The following is a 22,175-nucleotide window of genomic DNA, read 5'->3' as shown; positions in this document are numbered from 1 at the left end:
CTTCTGAGGCGACGAGTACCCTTGATGTTACTGGGGGTTGGAAGTCACTTCAAATACAGCTGATAGATTTGAACTGAACTCACAATTATCCATCAGGCATCTAACATGTTTTCAGCAACATTCAGGGTCTAAAACTGTAGTTTCGTTAAACACACCGACATCACCATTCACAAGCAGGCTTACACATCTTTATCCCAGCCTTATGCCAGCCCCCAAGCAGCCCCTGAGGACCAACGGAGTGCGTGTGAATGTTAGTAACCATGATCAGGTGCGCCTTGTATGGCAGCCCATGATGTGTGTAAATGGGTGAATGCTGACTGACGTTTTTAAAAGTGTTTGAGGTGTTGTAATGTCTGGAAAAGCTCTATAAAAATGAAGTAAATGTACATTTACATTTGACAGATGTTGGATGGGATCAGTTGATCAAACGCAAGAGACACAATCAGCAAAAAATCTCTATTTACTTTCATTTTTTCTCTCTACTTGTTGATTTAGATTACTAACTAATCAACTAATCAAATATCATGGTTTGGGTCAAAACAAATACAGTATGTTTCCGTATTACGCGTCACCCTCACCTAACTTTAAATGATTCTTTTATGAGTTTTAGCTTCACACTGGACGTACACACTAGCCTCCTTGGTGAAAGTCCCATTGTTGCATGTATCTATCCCTCCCACTTATTACATACACACACTTTTCCCACTTACTTACTTACATAGCACATGTCCCGATTTCCAGAGCACTTGTTCTTGCTGTATGGTCGAATATTGGCGTGGATTGGTTTCCATTGTCGATAATTAAAACTTGATGTATGTCATACAGATCCTAAAGGGTGCCCTGTGCGCCCTTATCAGACGCCAAGGGGATATTTTACTCTGGACCACAAATGTGTACCTTAAGGTGACACTACAGGCAAATGTCTCCAAATGTATTAGATGTTATCATATTTGAATCAACAGTGCTCCATTTTCTGACAATAAATCCAAAAGTTGTTGGTCCGAAGTGAAGGACAGGCCGACAGACCGGCATTGCATTACAACGAGATACAAACTATAGTCATTGTTTTTATACACAAGCGTTAGTTACACAACCATACTTTATTACTGATGTCATCACTTACACAGACAGAGGAAGTGTCAGCGGTACCTACTGAAAAATCATACTTGAGTAACTAGTGGAAAACAGTTTGTGGTCATCACACACTCTGGACCAGATGCTTTGTGTTTCATTTGAGATGCTGTCAGCTAACCGTTCATCTGCAGAGCTGATACAGAACCGAACCTGGCAGGAGCGAGGGAAACAGCAACGGAACCATTTTCCAAACAGAAGTTAACCACGACTGGATCCAACTTCCTGTCTGTTAAGAGCTGCTGGGTTTGATCAGGTTATACCTTCTTACAGCACTGGTTCCATTAGGCTGTGCTCATAATGTGTAGTAGCTTCAGATTTAATTCCAGGATGTCCCCCTCTGTGCCATGGAAAACAGTATGAAACCATGATAAATGTGTTTGTGTTTTTCTTTGACAATCCCCCTGAATATCTGCTGCCATGCCACATATTTTCCTCTGTATGTGAAACTTTGAAACTACACGTTGTTATACAAGGAAGCCATTATTTGACTGATAAAACATAATGATATTTTGTATTGAATATTTGCGATGCTTACTACAAACTGACCTGCTGTTCATCCTGGTCAACTTGTGATACAGCTCCCCCATTGGGCTCTAGAAATACCATATTGGGAGGGTTCCCGTTGTATCCTCTAAAAGCAGTAAAATGTCAGAGGATGAATCCTGTTGTCCATTAGGCTGATCATCTGGAGTCCTTCAAAAAGAAGTGTTGAATGATCAGTCCTCGACGTCCATAGAGAAGAAGCATCCAGAGTTTTCCAAAGATGATTTGCAGTCCAGAGGAGAGGAAGTCTCTATTTACAGAACGGTCCTTTGCATGACTTCTCTTGTGATCGTCCGACTGGGAGCAGAGCTGTCGGCTCACCTGTCAAACAAAGAAACAGTGTCAAAAATAAGACATCAATAAAACTCCATCTAAAACAGTTTCTGGGCGGTTTGACCCTTTGTTTTGTAGTGTGTTTGAATGGTACTTGTACATAAATGCCAGCTTGTCTACACGTATTATAACACAATGGACCACTGTGAGGCTGACGCCATGGCTGAGGGTGAAAGAAAAGCACCTACGGTAAAAATAACTTTATTAACAGGAAATCCAACAAAGAAGAGTTGTGACTCCAGCCCACGTTGATTGACATGTCAAACATGTTGGTAAAGCTGTTGCAAAATCAAATGCATTATTCATCGCTGAAGCCTTTCTTTCATTCTTTTTTATATGTTCCACTGTGAGAGAACTTCATTAAATTCAGGGAGGAAATAATAAAACCTTTTTAAACCCTGGTGGTGGGAGGATGAATCAGACTTCATGCTCACAGATTTCCTTTGAGGCTTAGTAATACTTTATCATGGGGCGGTTCTACAGGTATAGGCCATGGGCTCACTCAAATCAGAGTGGTTTATCCCATTGGGAGCATGACTATAACCTGATGCTCCAAATGGTTTGTTAACACAGAATCATCCCAGAAGCTTTCATTTCAGGCCCTTTGAAAAACACCTGGCAGGTGATTGGATGGACATCTGTCAATCAAAAAAAAATGTTCCAGTGAGAAAGGCCTTCAGTGCTCAGTTTGCTCTTTTTTTTAATAAAGTCATACTCTTTCAGGGATATAACTGAGATATTTCAACATCTACTCTAACTTCTTTAGGAGCAGACATTGTTCTTTTGAACAAACAATCATCTCTTTGAGTCGTAACACACATAAACCACAGCCATACGTTGCCATTGCCAAAAGATCTCACGTGACGAGGATCGGTCCAGTTCGGACACAAACACAAAACAAGGTAAACTAATGAATGTGCCTTGCATTGACAATCTTCCTATAACATATCTTGTTTGTGAAGTTATTCTGAAAGATATGGGTTCATGGGAAAAGCATCATCTTAACCGGCGGTTTGGTTAAAAATAAATCAAGACTGACAACACCAGCGCCTTCAGCTCTTCCACACCATCCACCTGGTCACACAGAGCGTCCTCCTGACAGGATGAAGGACATGTTCCAAGGTCAGGTTGTGGAAATCCCCCAGTATCTAATAAAAGACTTATATTGTCTTCACGATGAGCACATCGATCCATCTGTTAGAGTCAGGATCCAGAATGAAGGAAGCTGGTGAGTTGGGTTTGTACTCCAAACTAGGGTTTTTCTCTCTTAGTTTGAGGCTGTCAGATACTCTGAAGACCTCCACTCTCCTTGAGATGAAATTGCCTGTCATGAAGACCAGCGGTGACTGGCAGCTCCTCTGCTCCTCCAAAAGCACATTCAGGAGAAGACTCCGAGGAACATAACATCACAGCCTTTATAACAACGTCCGATCGATTCCCAGCGTCCGTCAGCTGCCACCTCTGTTTGACGGACTGAGGGAAGCCTTCCCCGAACTTGTCCGGCTCCATTATGGAAGCTGAACTTTTGATAGGAAACAGACAGTTCTGACAGCCTGGTTATATTGATTCACAAATGGATCGTTTGACACAGAACAGGCCGGATCAGCAGCGCCACTCTGCACTGTGTCATATAAATCACCCCCCATTGTGCAGAAAAGCAAAACAATCCAAAAACCATCAGGCCATCACTCGACAGAATAGCCTGCATAACCATATTAAAGCCTGGGTAAAGAGTTTCCATACATCTAAGATGGCGCAGCGCTCTCTGAACAGCCTGTCATAAATTCTTCCCTTAACAGTCATTTACATTCTCAGCTGTCGCCATGATTAATGTGCTACTCATTTGAGAGTAACTCCTCGCTGAAAGACAAAGAGCGGAGACGCTTCCTGTCAGAAGAGAACATGTCTTCAGAGATGGATCTACACTGTGTCTCACTTCGGGATGGGGGGGGCTTCATTAACAGTATTTGAGTGACTGACACAATGCTAAAAATACCGAGAGGAAAACCAAGTCTTCTGTGGGTGTTGCGTTTGTTTAATTGGTGGCTGACAAGTGCTAATTTAACTGGCAAAAGATGTATTTCCATTTAGTGCCTGGAGTAAGGCTGTCTGACAGACTTCACACAGCAGGTGCACAGCTCGTGCTTGTGCATTTCAGCGTGTAATTGGCACACCGCAGAGTCCTTCTCTGCAGTATGTTTGTGTTGTAACAACGGAAGCTGGGGTTTTCATGGTATGGCAAGTCTAAAGCTGCAATATCCAATATTTGTTATTGAGAAACTGCTTGGGTTATCCGTAAAACAGAAAGGAAGGCTTGAGCTGCAGATTTAACTTTCTCAGCATCACTTGAACTGACTGCTTGTGAAGGAAATGTGAAGTTGTCTCTGCGTTCATTTGAATGGTAGCACGGGGATTTGCCTCAGGGCGAACACAGGATAGTAGTAGGAGACGTCGTTCAATAATAATATGACACACTCACCTGATACTACGGTGTGTATCTGTTAGAAACTCACAGGGCAAAGAGTGTTTCACTCATTGAGTAGTCACAGTGACGCTGCACTGATCCAGGTGACAATAAGGGATAACACTTTTTAAAAGTTTGGCAAAAGTGACAAAGATCTTCTACTCCTGAAAGCAGTGCCAGATGAATAGTGTAAATCACCGCCGTATGTTCTGGTTCCGCCCTGTTGTGATCACCAACCCTGCGATCTTTCCTGGGGGACTCTTGTTTTTCCTTTTCCTCTCCCAGTTTCCTCCTGGGGTCACAATTCTCCCCATCTATGAATATTTGTAACACCTTCTTCTGTAACTCAACCTGTTTCTGGCACTGTGCAGTGAGTGTTCCCATCAGGACTCGTGCTTCCTCCTCAGTGGGAGGCAGAGAGGGAAATGGAAAGTACTTAATGGATGGAAATACTCATATACTCAATAGACACTTTCAGACACCATGGAAAGAAGAATTCTCATTTGAACTTCAATGTTTGAAGGAAGAGGCATGCTATTTTCCATTGAGAGGCCAGTAAGTGCACAGAGTCTAAGATATATAATGAATGGAAACTGATGAATATAAGTTTATGCCAGAGATTCACTGACGTTCGTGCCAGAGGGAAGAATTATTCGGTCTTTTAGAAATATTCATAGTTTTTTAGGTCCCATTGTCTACATTGATCTCTTATTGGAAAAGGTCCCACCACTTTAGAAGAGGCAATCAGAAACTCATTATCCTGTTTTATTGGACTTTCCATACCTAGTCAATATCTCACAAGTGATGAAGATAAAACGCTTATGGCAAATCTGCTGTCAGACATTACTCGAAATGTGTCAAACCTGAGGCTCCCTTTACCATTGATAGAGATCATCAAATACATCTATCTTGAAGAAATGTACATGCTGCCTCTCCAAGAAAAATGAACACATACATTTTCAAGGTGGACTGAATGTGTTCATTGGAACAAGACTTTATTTGAAACATGCCAGCCACACATTTTTTGTAAAGGCAACATAGTTCTGTTGCATAAAAACAAAGGCTGCTGTGATATTACAGCCAATGGTAAAGGATCATGATTGTGGTTCTTCTTGATGGTTCGTTTTTTTGTTTGTCTTCCTCGACACTTCCGTTACAATTGAATTATGTCTCACTTATTATTTTATTTCCATCCATTTAAGTGATCACATTGGGTCTTTCATTTGTGCATGAAAGGAATTTATTAAAGATTCAGAGATTGTTGTCTTAATGATATCGTTTTTTTTAAAGTCCAAAAGATGGTAACCTCTCACTACCATGTACAAGTAGAGCTGGTTGTGCTAGCGGCTAGCCTTTCAAACTGAGAGACGAATGGAGTTGTGAGTTCAGCTTAGGAAGGTTACTAACGGAGTGAAATGACCCAGAAGAACATCAGTGGCAGCCATGATAAGAGCTGTTCAGACTCTCTAGATCAGGGGTGTCAAACTCAATTTAGTTGTGGGCCAAATTAGTGTTATGGTTGCCCTCCAAGGGCTGGTTGAAACTTTAACACTATATAAATATCCATATATCAAATGTATTATATTACATACATTCAGTGGTGAACCGTCAGGGCCTTAAGGGTATTCAGAGAATACCCTGGAACACTCAGATAAAACAAACAAAACATCGATTTAATTATATAAATAAAATGTAAATAAAATGAATAAATGAGAATGGTATCTGTGTTGTTAATCTGTAATATTACAGTGGTACGTTGATTTGTTTGTCTTTCTCGGTCCATGCACTTCGCATTTCAGTGGTTTTGTGTTAGAAATAAAATGCAACTAATCAGATCTTGTTCTGGGTCTCTGGGTAGAATATCCTTTAACAAGGTATTCTATATCCTTGATAGAATGGCGTGGCCCTGAGAGCGTACGTTTGGATTAACAGTTTGATCAACCAATCATATAATGATTTCTAGCCAATAGGCACATTCTTTCAGAGTTTCCCTCGGTACTCTAGAAGGCCCGGTAGGCTCGAGACAGAGGATCTAGATAATGCGACGTAGCAACTCATTTGCCGGTTTATTGTTTTTAACGTTGAAATGACCGTAACGCGAGTACTTTAAACATAAATCCATGTGTATCTCAAAATTTGCCATAGCAATACCTGGTTTTGACAGAGCGGGAGATATTCTGTTGAGGAAGCGGCTGCCTTTTGGTTCTTTGACTTTTGATGGCTGAGGTCAGCGTACTTTGCTCCATGTTTGGTGTCGCTGTGCCGCTGTAACTTGTGTTTCTTGGGCTCTGTCACTGACCGAGTTTCTTTTCCAACCTAATGAAGAATATATCTCTGTTGTCCACGTTCATAAAGCATATCAACACCATCAGAGCACGGTGCAAAGTCTCTAGATGTCTTCCAGTAGTCCTCTGTACAGAGAACTGTAGTTTCCTCCCAGCAGACGCACATTAAGAACATCCTCTGGTGCGTCATTAATACGTCTGATAGTGTCAGTGCAGTCAGATTCTCTTGAAGCCCAGTCGTCTTTTCCTAAGCCCTTTTGAATTCTCCTATCCACTATTCCTTAACCCTGTGACGTTTCACACAGAGGTCAAGGAATAGTGGATAGGGAAAGACGATAGGAGCCGATTATTGGACAATTCGACCTCAGCCACTCTCTCCCTGCTACGTCCTGTCCAGTGAGAGCTTTGTTTACTCTGTGAACCCTCACTGTTTTTCCTGTGTGTGTAAATGAATGTATGATACGCAGCAGAGCTCAGTGTAGCTAAAGATTCCATCTTTATGTTGGGCTGTTTTTCCTAAATCTCTGCAGAGGTGAAGAAGAAAGCCCGACCCCCTGCTGAAAGTTTTCTAGAAATGTGTTCCTCCAGCTGAGTTCAAAGGTGTGAGAGGAATCTGAGGGTGAAGCTGAGGCTTCGAACATGTTGTTGTTGTCTTAGTGGATCACCTGTCTGTCTCCTCACTATCTGTGGTGTAGTCACACTACCGGGACACGGGTTAATAATACCATGTGCCTCGTCTGTTTTAATGAAAATCTGACACTACACAGTAATTGATATGCATCCATTCTTTTTGTACGATGAAGCAATAATGAGACATTAATAATCCCAGTTGGGAATCTCTCTGAGTTTTTCATTTGGAAGATACGACCACAGCAAATGAAGATATAAATATATATTTAAAAGGTTTATTACCTGGACTCCGCTGTGAAGCATCTGACGTTACCACAGCTGCTCGTTGTCTCCGGAAATCTTCCACGGCGTTAAAGAAGACAACAAAAGAAAATATTTTTAATTTTCATACTTTCACCGAAATTCCAATTACAGATATTAGACGGACCTTTCTCAGAAACGTGGCCACTAAAAAAAACAAGAAAACATTTATATATATAAATATATGGTATCCAATGTTGAGGTCCCGACCAGTCCCTGGATCAATAGCCCCCGGCTCCAGGCTCCCGGCTCCAGGCAGGTGTGGTGCGGCAGTTTAAATAATTAAGTACATGGAGTGAGGCAGAAGTCTACGGGTCGTCATAACACACTGAAGGATACGGCATCACGTTACAACGCTAAAAGCAGGTAATTGGAGTGAGTAATTGGCCAGGTTGGGTGCTCAAAGTGGCCTGAAAGTGCTAAGGAGACATGGCAGCCCATTGATTACAGGCCCCCGGGGGTCCCAACACCAACTGCGAACATTAGCTGTTTTTAGGTGAAGGCAGTGCCAGACGACAACCGGTTGACTTTGAAGAGTCGATGTGTGAGCAGCCTCCAGATCTGAGAGGAGCCACGAGAAATACCCCCATCCTGTCCGGCAGGCCAGCAGCTAACAGGTGGTGTAGAAGCCTACGCCAACTTTCTATATTACCTCAGTACAGGTCGCTATCACGACCAGTGGTGGGGTTGTTACTTAAAAAAAGAAATGCATTACACATCCTAGTTACTTTTGAAAGAAAGAAATGCCTTACTTTACTAAATAAGTCACTGCTGAAAGTCATAAGTTACAATCATTTTGGATAACTCTTAAACATCACCTGAGATGCACCATAAATCAAATGAAAAATAACAATATCAAGTGAAACCTCATTTATCCCTGATCAGCACCAATCCTTAATCCAATCAGGACAGTACTGAACACAGAACTGTGGTCCAGGTAGCTTCAAAGGTGTTCCTGTTGGATGGAGGCTGCCCCCCCGTTACCTGTATCTTGCTCAATATGTTTCTGAAAGATGGTGATTCCACCGTGGAAACGGGCAGCATTACCCCGATACTGATCATGACATATCTAGTACGGCGTTTTTCAGCATTTGTATACTAAAGATACTCTTACACTTTTACGGTAAGTACATCTTGATTTGAGCTTGTTTTTAGATTAACATCCCAGTTTGCAAACCAAGCCTGCGTTAGCTAGTGACTTAGCATTTACTATGCTAATGGTCCCTGGCCCCATCTGGCCAAAATACAAATACGATGGCAACTCCAAACTGAAAGTTTATAACAGTATTCTATAAAAGTCACAGTGGCTATATCTACTTTTTTTCTGCAACCTATTGGTCGAGGTCAGATTGTTAGATGAAAGTGTTTGTTAATTAAACTTACCTTGGTGGTTTTGATCTTGTTCCCTGTAGCACAGCTCCAGCCCTTCAGATCAGGAAGGACTTTGCATTCCTCCCCGTCAAGGCACGGATGCATCTGACACCACCACTTCTGCTCCACTATGGAGGCTGGGGGGGGGGGGACACGCCAAAGAGAACATATTCAGAACCTCTTTATTCAGGTGGCCTGCCCACTGCCTTTCAAAGACTCTGGTCAACTTTATGGGAATCTATTCATAGGGCAAGTAAACCCAAACCAAAATGATGTTTCATCTGGATCAACAAGTGTTATATAAAAGTGCTGACAGCTGTAACAAATAATACGTTAATTATGTAATAATAAATAAGATAAAACATGTCCTATAGTTCTAAATTACACAAACATGCAGACCAGACACCTTTACGAAAGAGTAAGCTAGCGTGACATCACGGAGGTGGTTGCAGTTAGATGGGTGCAGGATTACTGCAGGTGCAAACTATAGAGTTCTACCCCTAGATGTTTGCTACAGGAATACAGCTTTTATTGTTATTCTATATTTTTTTGAATGAAGATGACTTTTTGCCCTAACTGTTTTGCTGCAACTTTATTGAAACCCAGAGTCTGAATGAAGCGTGCTCCATGCGTCAGCAGCCTGAGATAAAGCAACCCTCAAATAGCTGTTTCTCAACACGTCACATTCTGACAGCTGTCAGGTAAATGATGTAAGGTTTGCTTTGTGACTGGCAACACTTGGTAAATCTATTTTGAGTATTCGAACACTTCAGTGAGATCCTTGTCAAACATATCTACGTGTTCACCGGGTGAAAAAGAACTGGAGCCGTCTGAGGGGAAGCTGCCTCCATAACGAGTGCATTAGGCTTCTGCTACTCCATTGTACCAGACACCATTTCAATTTGCCATATTACAGAAGTCATTATCTACACTGCACATGCCACTCTAGCAGCATTAGTGTTCTCTGCTAATGAAGAGGACTGCTATCATAATCCACACAGAGCACCTGAGCCTCGCACAGTGATCGGCTCAGAATGGATACTTTATGACATGAGGTTATAGCAGCAGTGAGCATCAGGTCAACTGCAAGCAGGTGGTGGTTTTATAACAACAGCTACTTAAAAGCCACAAAGGTTTCTCATAACATTTTATGGGAGTATTGATAAGCAAACATACATTAAGTGCATGGGATATGTTTCATTTAACAGTTAATGATGCTGTAAAAACACGAGGGCCGCTCAAACTGACAACATCTGGGAGCAGGAAATAGATCTGTTGATTTCATTTTCTTTATTGTCGCTGTTAGAAACAACGGTTTGCTTTTAACCTTGAGCTCTGCTTGTTTACGATCAGTAGTGTGTTTGCATCTTATATTAAAGCTAGAATTGCTTAATTGCAATCATTTGCAAGCATTAGTATCACATCAGCGCACTCACAAACAGTACAGAAGATAGAGAGTTCTCTTGCCTGTTATGCTGTTTGGGGTGTTCCCCTCCTGTAGTGTGTTCTATAGGTTTTAGTGCATGTAAATGGTCTGCAAAGGATAACATCCCTGTGTTCCCTCCAGAGGGAGTTTCTCTCCCACACACATTTTTCAATTTATGTGCATCTTTATTAGTTAATCGAATCACAATCTCTTCATAGTTTCTGCCATGGTGGGTCACATGACCGTTGGGTGAGTCAGGCAGCCAGGGGACAGTTATTAGTGACAGACCAGAATTACTGTGGCATATTACATTTAAACTGAATAATAAATATCACATGAACCTTTTTACACTTACATTGTTGTTCAAACCAAACACATTTAGTTAACTATGGATTTGGATGGATTTTTCTCTCTCTACAATATACATTTACAGTCTTAACAAAAAGCCAACTAGTGCAGGGAAATACCACACAGATCTAAGGAAATTGGTATTTTATAATCTTCAGGATCTTTTCTTTTCTTCTTTTCTTCACACTGTTAAATCTACATTTATATTTAATTCAATATGCCATTCCTTGCACACTTGTAAATAAATAATATCCTACTTTTAAAATGTGTAGCTCTTCATAGTGTTTATTTGTCAGATACTACATCACAAATCCATCCACTACCTGTAAACTACTTCAACTACAAACACGTAGATCTGTAGTTTAGTCATACAATCATCTTTTAAAGATTTCTTTACTTTTATCGCTTTTTCCAAAGTCACCATAAACAACTAAATGTATTTAGGTCAAAAGGTATTGGTATCTGAAGTACCTTTCTAAGTTACACATTCCAATCCATTGAAGTCCAGCTGTCTGGAGGTCCATTTGTCTTCCTTTAAGAGGAGTGTGTCTCACACAGCGCGCAGCTAAAGGTAATCCCTGGTTGTAGAAGAAAGAATAATTAAAAGGTTAAGTGCTGAACATTTTCTTCTGAGATCATCCATGGAGCTTTAAACCGAGGCCAGTGGCTCACAGCGCTAATTTGCAGAAAATGTCAATACTAAAATGTCAAGGAATAGGTCAAACACGATTGGGTCCGGAGTTTAGCCTGAAATCAGGCTTCTCAGACTACAGAGAAGAAGGAACTTGAGCAGAGTCCGGGCTCCCTCATTAGCATGCTCAGAATCTCTGGGGGCCATTAACAGGCAGCGGGCGCTACACACCGTTCACAGGTGAGTATAGGATGGTGAGGCCCGGCAGCAGACACTATTCACTGGGAGCGCTCATTCTGATATAACAACATTACTCCAGTCTAATTGCATTGGATTAGACAGGATAATAATGACCAATGGAAGGCCAGCTCTGTCCTGGGGAGTCCTCTGGACACTGTGGAGGTGGTGGGAGACAGGAGTATGGCAGCCAAGCTGTCCTCCCTGCAGGACAATGTGTCCCACCCCCTCCAGGACACCCTGTCCTCACTGTGCAGCTCCTTCAGCGATAGGCTGCTGCACTCCCGCTGTCTCACGGAGAGATACCGCAGGTCTTTCCTTCCTGCAGCGGTCAGACTATACAACCAGCACAACCCCTAGTTGACCCCCCCCCCACACACACCACAACACAGACCATATCACCCCTTGCTGCTAAATACCAACAAACTATGTGCAATATGTGCAATATATAAATGCCGTTAATAACTCTGTAATATATACCTGGCTGCTAAATCCTTAGAACTGTTACAAGGTGTGTATTTTGTATTTTGTAAATTGTGTAACTTGCTGCTGTTAAATACCAACCACCTATGTGCAATATGTGCTAGATGTGCAATATATATATAGATGCCGTTAATAACTGTGTAATATATACCTGGCTGCTAAATTCTAAGAACTGTTACAGGATGTGTATTTTTTTAAATGATGTAACTTCTTATTTGTTATTATATCTTTTATTATATCATAACTTAGTACTAATGCATGTCACATATTTAACATATGTAACATTAAGCTGTCTGTGGCTCTTTTTCCTGCTGTAACGACGCACATGTCCCCTCCGCGGGACTAATAAAGGTATTCTGATCTGATCTGATCTGAATCAAATGGAAGCACTGCTGCTACCAAAAACTAAAGATACACATTAGAATTAGAAACACCTTTATTTTCTAATTCCCCATTTACGTGTCCACCACCTTCCTAAACATTCAAACAGATATTAAACAAATGTGGCAATTTATAATGAACTGCAGGGGGTATATTTGTTTTAGTTGTTGGTTATTTTCTTTGGAGATCTTATTTATTGTTTTAATATATGGAAACACACGTAATCAGATTGTCCCAATCATATTTGAGTTGCTCTTTGCGAGTTGATGTGAATGTAACTGACTGTGTTGAATGGGAAAATGATAATATGCTTGTTTTAAAGACCCTGCATTTCATTGAATACAAATCATTGCAGACATGTCATATCAGAAAATGTTGTTTTGTTGTCCAAAGAATCAATAAAATGTTGTAACATGATGAAACGTCAAATTAAGACCCCTAACCATTTCACAGAATAAAAAAGATAGACCACCCCAATACTACTGTTATTACTACGACATTATTGCAGCAGCTCATACTATCTACCAACAACTGTCCTGTACAGTCTTATATAAGGAACCTTAAAGAGAAGACTGAACAAGCTTGACTTTGGAAAAACGTACTAAAGAATTACTGTCATTAATTCCCCCCCCCCCGCCGAAACACATACTTGAGACTGATGTCATTTTCCCAGCTATCCCCATTTCTTCTCTTCGCTCATATTTCACGGTGTGCACATAAAAACGTGCATGTTTCGGTACTGTTGGTGGCCAAATTGAATAAAAAAGTAAATTGGAAAAACATTTATCAAATCTGAAAAAGTGTGTACATTTGTACCTTCAAAAGCTCTCTAGAGTTGCAATAATGTTCATATTTTGGGGTTTGGTAAAGTAATATATTCTTCAAAAATATGTATTTTGTTGGCTCTGAAAGCTTTTTTGGGAGGTAATATAGAAAACATTGTGGTGCAATTATTGGAAATAATTAAATAAGACCATTAACTCATCTCTACGAGGCTGAGAAGTATGGTCGTTTCTTCATAGATGTCTATACAATTGGACAGAGGAGCTACAATAAATCATTTAAGCATAGGAACTTCTGCATTGACACTTTTCAGTACTGGAGTTTGTCATGTGGTTAGGCTGGCAGTTTATACAAATTGGACTGTTCCACTTGGATTAAAACCTCTGAAGCTATTTTGTACATCTAGGAGCAATAGCCATACATTGGTGGCCTTCCTCGCTCTTTGTCTGTCCTGTGGCCCCTCACTTTGTGGTTGAACCAACAGGGTTAGGGTTAGGGTTAGGGTTAGGGTTAGGGCTGTGATGTACTGTATCAGAATACTGAAGATGGCCCCGCCCTAGCCGAAGTTCTAACAGACCTTGCTCATCTCAAAATGTTATTATTTGTCGGGTTTGTTGTATTATTGTTTATAAGAGCGGAAATCTATTTAGTGTATCAGCTTAACATGGTTGACTGCTTTTATCCAATTCAAGCAAAGAACATTAGAAATCTGGACTGAAAGTGTAATAATTGTTTGGGATAATTGCTCACCTTAACGCTGGGCTTGAATTATGAAATGTGGTTCATATGAATATTTGCTTGGTGACTATTGTTTATGAAAAAATTCCATGAAATTTGACGACAGTGTCCTGGAGCATGACCTATTGTCTGGGACACACACATGCTCTGCACTGGAGATAATAACTGAAATGTGTGTACAGAACATTCTGCTTCATGACTGAAGGCATGTGCATTTCCTTTGATACACTGTAATGATAATCTACTTATTGCTAAAACACCTATGGATGATCCAAGTAAAGGTGTCCAGTCTGTCTATGTGTCTCTCCCCCCCCCCCCCCCCCCTCTGTGTTATGTCTGTTGTTACTTCCTGTCTCTGTGTTTCCCTCCTGTGGATTACTGATTCTGTTCACCTTGTGTTGTCCCCCCCTAACCCCAGCTGTGTCTTGTCCTTGTGATTAGTCCTGCATGTGTTTGAGTTCTGGTTCTGTTAGCTGTTGTCAGATCCTTGTATGTTGTTTGAGGAATTGTTCTGGATTATTCTATGGAGGGCTTTGTTACTTTTGTTTGGCCTTGCCTTGTCCTGCTCTACTGATTAAAGGTATTAGTCAGTCTGCATTAGGGTCCACCCTGCTCTGCTCTAAACCCTGACAGAAGTGTATCCTGATGACTGGTTAGAAGCTGATCACGGCCCATGATGCATTGCTCTGCAGCGTACCGTCGACGCAGGAGGGGGCTGCTCGGGTGGTCCCGGCCACCTGCCCGGGGAAGCAGGAGCACTTCACAGTTTGGGAGCGCTCCTCGATCTTGTTCTTGTTGCAGCAGCGGTGCAGCGCCACCACCTCGCAGGTGCCGGTCCGGACCTGGTGCGCTGCTGGAGGAACACAGAGGAGAAGTCAGGGAGCATTCAGTGGTTATTATCTTCATTTACACAGACACACTGGTGGTTCTGGACTGAGTCCCAGAAGCCCCTCACTGGGGTCTCCATTGTCTGCCCTGCATCCGCTCCTCTGTCTCAATAATGCACAGATGACCAGGGAGGCACACTACACTTCCCTTTAAAAGGAACTCTTTATCACAGCACTCAACCTTCTGTGTCTTCTGAAAGGTGTTTCAAATTAGGATAATTTGGCATTATCTTCATTTGAATATATTTCTGAACAGAACAGTTTGTTAAAATTACAGTAAAATGTTTCTCTAGAAGGAATATTCTAGAAGGAATATTGGATATGTCTATGAACACTCCATAAATGAGAACAAATATATAAGTTATCTTTTAGGAATAACATGTTCCATGAATCAGGCTATGAAGGATATATGGAGAAACCTCTCAGTAAACAAATGTTAGAATATAGATAGAAATACATTTGCATGTTTGACATTATTGCTACTGAAGTTGAGATTTGACTACAGGTGAACAGGGTCAAACTAATATTGGATAACACAGTGAAACTCCTCAAGTTGATTACTTTCAGTCTAGTTTTTTGAATAATTATGTTTAAATAGGCAAATCATGCATTATTTAATGCTTACTTTTAAGAAAATATACATACAAAAATATTCAAATGTAGCTATTTTCTGTACACTAGTTTAAAAGGACATGTTATGGAAGCAAAATGGCCCAAACTCCATGAAAAAACAATGTTTATTTTATTTTTGAGGGAGAATGCTAGTTGCATTCATACGCCTGTGTATCCCATCTATACTATGACTGATGACATCAGTTCATCACGGCTGTTTTGTTTTATTGGACACACTTTCTCACAGAAGACATAATAAAACAGTTTTCAAAGGGGGAGTAGTGTCTGTTGGGAGCCCCTCAGAATTTTCCTCTCTAAAAGTATAAGTCAAAATCCAAGAACTGATATGGCTGTACCCACATCATTAAGAACAGTATTTTCACCCTGCTCAGTTTTGCTCACATTTGATGAATGCAAAGATACCTTTGAATAAATAATAAAGTATGATATGGTAATGATTGGAACTGATACCGTTCTAGTTTCCCACAACAGCCTTTAAAATATCCAGGTATGTGAAGGGGAAAGTGCAGCGCTGCAGTATTTGGAGCCAATTTCCAGATCACGCTCCATTGTCTGAATTATTTAGAGCCTGAGCTACTCCTTTCACTTTTAATTGCATGTGACATTTTCTTGAGGTGTCCTTCTGCTGAGAGGCTCACTGCTGCAGCAAACAGTAAATGTGAAATGATTGCGTGAAACTGGTCCAGACTGTGTGTACTTTTGCGGACCGCCGCTCAGCTAAACCAGTTAATTATGTTCTCACTTCAGTGTGTTACATCGGTGGACAGCAGTGCTTTCCAGCTGCTGAAACATCAATACTGAGACAACAGTCAGCCGCTCTGCTGAGGCTGAGAAAACCTCACAAAGATGTTCTGCAACCGGTGAGCTTCACTATATCCCTGAGAATCACCTACTGCAACCTTTTCAATTAAGAACTCAGGCAACACAGCACTTTCAATAAATTAAAGGGTCCCTATTCTGCTCATTTTCAGGTTCATAGTAGTATTAAGTGTCTCTACTGGGACATGTCTCCATGCTTTAATGTTCAGAAAGCTCTTTATTTTTCTCATACTGCCTGTGCTGCAGCACCTCTTTTCACCCTCCGTCTGAAACCAGAGCCCAGTCTGCTCTGATTGGTAAGCTGGCCGGCTCTGTTGTGATTGGTCAACCGCTTAGGGATGTCCCGCCCCTTAGCCTATCATGTGCACTGCCAATAGAAGCCCAAGTGTTACATAGTGAGGTCACTTTGTTACAGAAGTAAACAAAGGAGTCCAATGGAGGCGTTTCAGGCAGGGGGGGGGTTGTATGGGAGAGAAACTCCCTCTGGAAGGATCACAGGGATTTTATTTTATATAACACACTAAGGGACAGGGAATACCCCAAAAAGCAGAATAGGGCCTCTTTAAGTCGGAGTGTTATATACTTGCACCATATGCTCCTTCCCTCCAATTGCATTGCATTGACCTAATGGCTGCTCTTACACATTTAGATAACAGCAGGCGCAAAAGGACTAATGCGACAATTCACATCGCTCTAATCGCTCGAGTTTGACCGCGGATGTCAACTGTGTTTACTCGCGTCATTCAAACAAGACACACTGGCGAGGAGGCGGGGCTTATCTCCATGTAGATACTATGGTAGATACCGCCAACAACAAAATGAACATATTTTACAATGATTTAATTGTAATACATGTTTTCAAATATTGCCGAAGTAACTACTGATACCAGTTTGTAAAAACCATGAATTCATGATCTGGAGAATATACAGATGGCAGGGGAAACACTTTTAAAATGCGTGTTTTCTGAATGGAGATCTGATCGATCAGGCTAACATGTAGCTGCTCCGTCCACAGGCACAACGCGGTCACACAGACAAAAATAAAGCAGTGAGTCTGTGGTTTGTACATTATAACTGTTCTCCAGTCTCTGAACAGATATGAGGAGATGTTAGCTCTGTGTGCTAACTGCTGCTGTTTTGGTTTTCTGATTCAACGTCAGTGACGGCAGGCTGAGATCCTCACCGCTGATTGGCTACGGGGAGCGAGCGTAGCGCACATTTGAAGCTCTCCCCAACATGCAAGTCGCGTCTTTGCATTTCCTTTACATGTAATCGTGACATGCAAAATAGTTGCATCGCGTCCGGTGTAAACGCACCATAAGACTCATGAATTTAAAAGGCAAATAGAGCAATACAGAACAGAATAATTTTGGTTTTGAGTGTGCACTCAATGTTGATACCTGTGTGCTCTATCTATCCCTCTGACGTGCACCTCATATATACAAAATAAAGCAGGTAGTTTCCCAAAAGCAGCTGAATTCTTACTCATGGCCAAAACAAGAAACCATATGAGAGACAACAGGCTGAGCTGCTTCAGATGTAACCCATGTTGCTGGTCTCTCTCTGAAGGAGAGCTTCACACTGAGAGGCTGGGGTTTTTCTGACTGGATTTGGAGTACTACATGCATTCCCACCCAGCGGCCCCTGCCCGCAGATACAGAGGAAAGCATTTCACTCAGGAATCAGTCTGTCCTGCACACCGGCTTTAAACCTGCTGCGCTGTGACTGTGACAGAGAGGATGTCATTTAATAAAAAACATATAAAGACATTAGTAAACGAGACATCAGTTGAGAGCATCCCATGTGGACAGTATTCCCTGGATCCCCTCCACACAGACTTGCTGTAGATCAACTCATTGTTTTGTAAAGGTGGACAGGTCCCATCTTCCTGTTTTGATGACTCATCATCAGATTGTTTGAATAGAGTTTCCCTGAGGTGTGTGAGTTTCAGAAACCCACATCCAGTGTGTCACAGCACTAAGAAAAGTAACCAAAACACCTGACAACTCCCGGGTCTCCATCCACAGCCCAGCCTCACACTGAACAATAATCACATGACCCTGTAACTAAGCATACATTGCTCTCGTTGTAAGTGGACACATGGGCTTTATGCAGGACGTGATAAAAGAACAATCTTAATTTGTAAGTACCCATCTCTTTCTTGGACGTTATTCAGCTCCTCTCTTAATTTTAAAAAGATTATACCAGCTGTTGTATGATATTGGCATGTTCAGCTTGTGAAAGGCTCACATTCTGCTCGTTGATGCTTTTAGTAACACCAGAACTGACGCTGTGGAAAATCCCAGGTTTATTTTTGGTTAGGTTTATTTACCAGTACCTTGATTTTACCACTGCAGTTTTGAATTGTTTGGTGCATCTGGAATCGACTTCTCTTGTTATTCAGTCAATTAAAGTTCAAGAGACTGTTGCTGCCCCACGGCCAAGGGTCCACATTAACCTGTTAAGCCCCGAGCCTGTTTTTCAGGCCTCAGGCTCGAAAATGACATTCCCAGAACAAATTACTATAACTTCACTTCTAAAAGGGGTAAATTAATAATCTTTTTTCTCAAAGCAATGATAAACCTGTGAGTTGGATGTAGAAAAGTCAGAATCAATATAGAATTGTTTTATTTTAAAGTAAATTCAGATTGAACATAGTAAAAGAAATTAAATTATAGTGTCCGTCCAAAAAAAAAACATTACTTATAGTGAAAACCACCCTTGAAGGATGGGATAGTAGACTAAAAGCTTTAGGAATCCAAACTATAACATATAATAAGTAAGATTGATGCAAAACAAGTGACATTTGACCTTTTTAGAGAGATTTAGCAAAAAAAAAACACTTCTGGGGTCATTTGGGTGGATTTTCAATATCTCTGGCCCCCCTCGGTCGATTTTGATTATTGACACCTCTTTCTAACCGTTAGAGCCAATGGAATCGAGAGGAAGTTCCTAAAATCCATCTAAACATTACCCATTGGTGAATAGAGTGATGCACAGCCAGAAAGCCCAAAACCGGAAGCTGTCATACACTCTGGTAGCTATCATAGCAGCTATATATGAAAACTCCGTTATTGACATAAATATGAAGATGGATTATCAGTCATCATTTCAGACACATTGGATGAACCTATGGATTAACCTTCAGCAGCGTATTTATCGTTTTAATGCCATTGAACACAACTTTTGATCAGAAACAGCAAAAGGTAAGACAAATTGGCCGTGTTTGCTCCATAAAGCTACGTTGTGTGATGTCTGTGTTTGCTTCCCCTGTCACGAGTTCTGATCACTCAGTGGTGATACTTATATTTCTGGAATCTGTGGAATCTCAGCTTGCTAATCGATATCTTGTTTGTGCAAATCCGATAAGTAATAAGGGTATTTTAATGTGAGTTCTGTGCTAAGCGCGTTAGCATTTTTTCGCTCAGGGCTAATTCAGAGCCTTTGTTATTACCCTTGTGTTTCGTTAGCTAAAAATTGTTAATATTGTCTGATAGCTGAGTTTCTTCCCGTTAAGTGGGTATGACACATTCATAGTTTGTTAAATCTTAAGAAGCCCTCAGACGCTGTTTCTTGCAAGATGTTTAACTAGCTCTGATAAAACCGAAACATTGTCCCACAGAAAAGTTAAATTAGTCTCAAATAGAGTTGTGCAGTAATGACGTATTTTTGTAGGCCGACCCGGAAGTTCGCTGTGCAAGGGTTCCCTCTACAAAAAAGCAATGGGATTTCTCCATAGAATTTTGGAATCCGTTTTGTTCAGCCGGATCATATCCACATGTCTAATAATAATAATAATAATAATAATAATACATGACACTTATATAGCGCTTTTCTAAAAACTCAAAGACGCTTTGATAGAGAATAGAACAACAACAAAACTAAGAAAAATACAAAAACAGATAAACAAAAACAGAAAAGAGGGAGGGGGGGGGATGGTCAGAGGTTGAATGCAGTGTTGAACAGGTGGGTTTTGAGTGATTTTTTCATTCGATGAGGGAGGAAGAGTCTCTGATGGATTGGGGTAGTGAGTTCCAGAGGGTGGGAGCAGCAACGGAGAAACCTCTGTCGCCCTAGGACCTGAAGTTGGTCCGGATTGGGGGGGACAGGAGGTTGGCAGCAGCAGAGTGGAGGGAGCGGGTGGGAGTGTGTCTGTGGAGGAGGTCAGTCAGGTAGGATGGGGCCAGGTTATGGAGGGCTTTGTATGTCAGGAGGAGGATCTTGTACTGAATTCTCTGGGGGATGGGGAGCCAGTGGAGCTTGATGAGGACGTGGGTGATGTGTTCACGGATTTGGGTGTGGGTGAGTAGACGGCCGGCGGAGTTCTGGATGTATTGGAGTTTATTGATGATTTTTTTTGTCAACCCTACTTTTTTTATTTTCTAATCATAAACCTAATCACCAGAAGCAAAATGCTAACGTTATGCTATAAACTAACTACAGCCGAGTACAGCAGGGTCGGACGACTTCAACGTTACGCCAACTTAAGATCCATATTCAAAAATATTCAAAATTGTACAAGTTGAAGCCATGGTTGCCTGGTTGCCCTTCTGTTTATTCTCCGCGGTGGATTTAGCAACATGTAGTTCATGTAGTTCTCCATGTCCACTTGTTGCTGATGGTTGTGGTAGAGGAGCTGTAGATTTTGCACTAACATCTGTACAGCAGCTACAGCAGTGAGCAGCAGAGGTGGGGAGAGGCGGGGCTTCAGGAAATGATCGTATAGGATGACATGATTTTTGAGCTGAATACATCATAAATAGACTAAATCTAAATTCATTTTCATGATTAAAGACAGGACAGTTTTTATAGACAAATAAACGTTTTACTTTTGCAAATTTAAAGTGCAAACATGAAAAATAACAATACAAACTGGCCACAGTAGCGAACTGCCTTCTTGCACACATCACAGTTCGCTAAGTTTTCATTGACATTTGTGAAATAGCTCCACACAACGCTCCTCTTTCTCTCAGCCATCATGCGCGTGTGTGTGTCGCACTCGCGAGTCGCTGACTGCTGCTGTCCTGCCCTGCTGGCTGCTGTCAGCATAGCCGCAGGAAGTAATTTTACTTAGGGGGTGCGGTGAATTGGCTACGGGGAAACTGTGCCGTGCCTACACTAATTGCGCTGCATTTACGGCTTAGTTGAGGCTCCCTCCGCGAGATGCGGACCCCTCCGCGAGGTGAGGCCCCCTCCTTTTCAAGCACCAAAAAATTGTCGGTCTAGAAGCAAGAACCGCTTACGTCGGAGGCGGGGGCAGGGGCTGGATCAACCTGACCAATAACAGTTTATGGCGAGTACGGCAAATGAAAGTTGTAACAAGCAGTAGTGCTGAGCAAAGTGACTAGAACGCCACACACATTTATTAAAAAAAACACACTTTATAAAGTCAGGCAACACTAACCAGGCTTCGTGTGATTCTGTTTATTTGTACCTTACTTTGACCATCCGTTCGCTGTTATTGATCATTGTGGAGAGCAGGCAGACGTTTTGTTTGTTATTATAGCAGCTATCGGATGGAATCAATACATGGGCTGCAGAGGTTGTCATGTCCGACTATCACAAGTAGAATCATAATGAAAAATACGCCGGTAAATGCCACAATAGGATAGCAACAAGTAGTCAAGATAGTCAGTTTAGCTTCGGTTGCTATGCTAACATCACCCATTTTATACCAGAGAAACTTTCATAACAGCGTTGTGATGCCAAACAGCGGGCAGCACTGCAGCGGTCGGTAAATGCTGCTGAA

General features: G+C 41.5%; 1 protein-coding gene across 2 annotated transcripts in view; it reads right to left on the bottom strand.

Annotated features, from left to right (window-relative positions):
- Window positions 1-1,089: 1,089 nt before the first annotated feature.
- The window catches only part of LOC117486962 (chemokine-like protein TAFA-2), an 88,082-nt gene continuing 66,996 nt past the window's right edge, over window positions 1,090-22,175 (bottom strand). For both annotated transcript variants that reach the window (XM_034135581.1, XM_034135572.1), the window contains 4 exons: window positions 14,785-14,940; window positions 9,073-9,197; window positions 7,672-7,728; window positions 1,090-1,998 (listed from right to left, as the gene is read on the bottom strand). In XM_034135581.1, the coding sequence (XP_033991472.1) occupies window positions 7,699-7,728; window positions 9,073-9,197; window positions 14,785-14,940 (311 nt within the window). In that variant the 3' untranslated portion in view covers window positions 1,090-1,998; window positions 7,672-7,698. The remainder of the gene's footprint in view (window positions 1,999-7,671; window positions 7,729-9,072; window positions 9,198-14,784; window positions 14,941-22,175) is intronic.

Source organism: Trematomus bernacchii, unplaced genomic scaffold (assembly GCF_902827165.1).
Source record: "Trematomus bernacchii unplaced genomic scaffold, fTreBer1.1, whole genome shotgun sequence".
In the NCBI taxonomy this organism is placed as follows: Eukaryota; Metazoa; Chordata; class Actinopteri; order Perciformes; family Nototheniidae; genus Trematomus; species Trematomus bernacchii.
The sequence above is the reverse complement of the archived record's forward strand: the minus strand, read 5'-3'. Positions and strand labels throughout refer to the sequence as shown.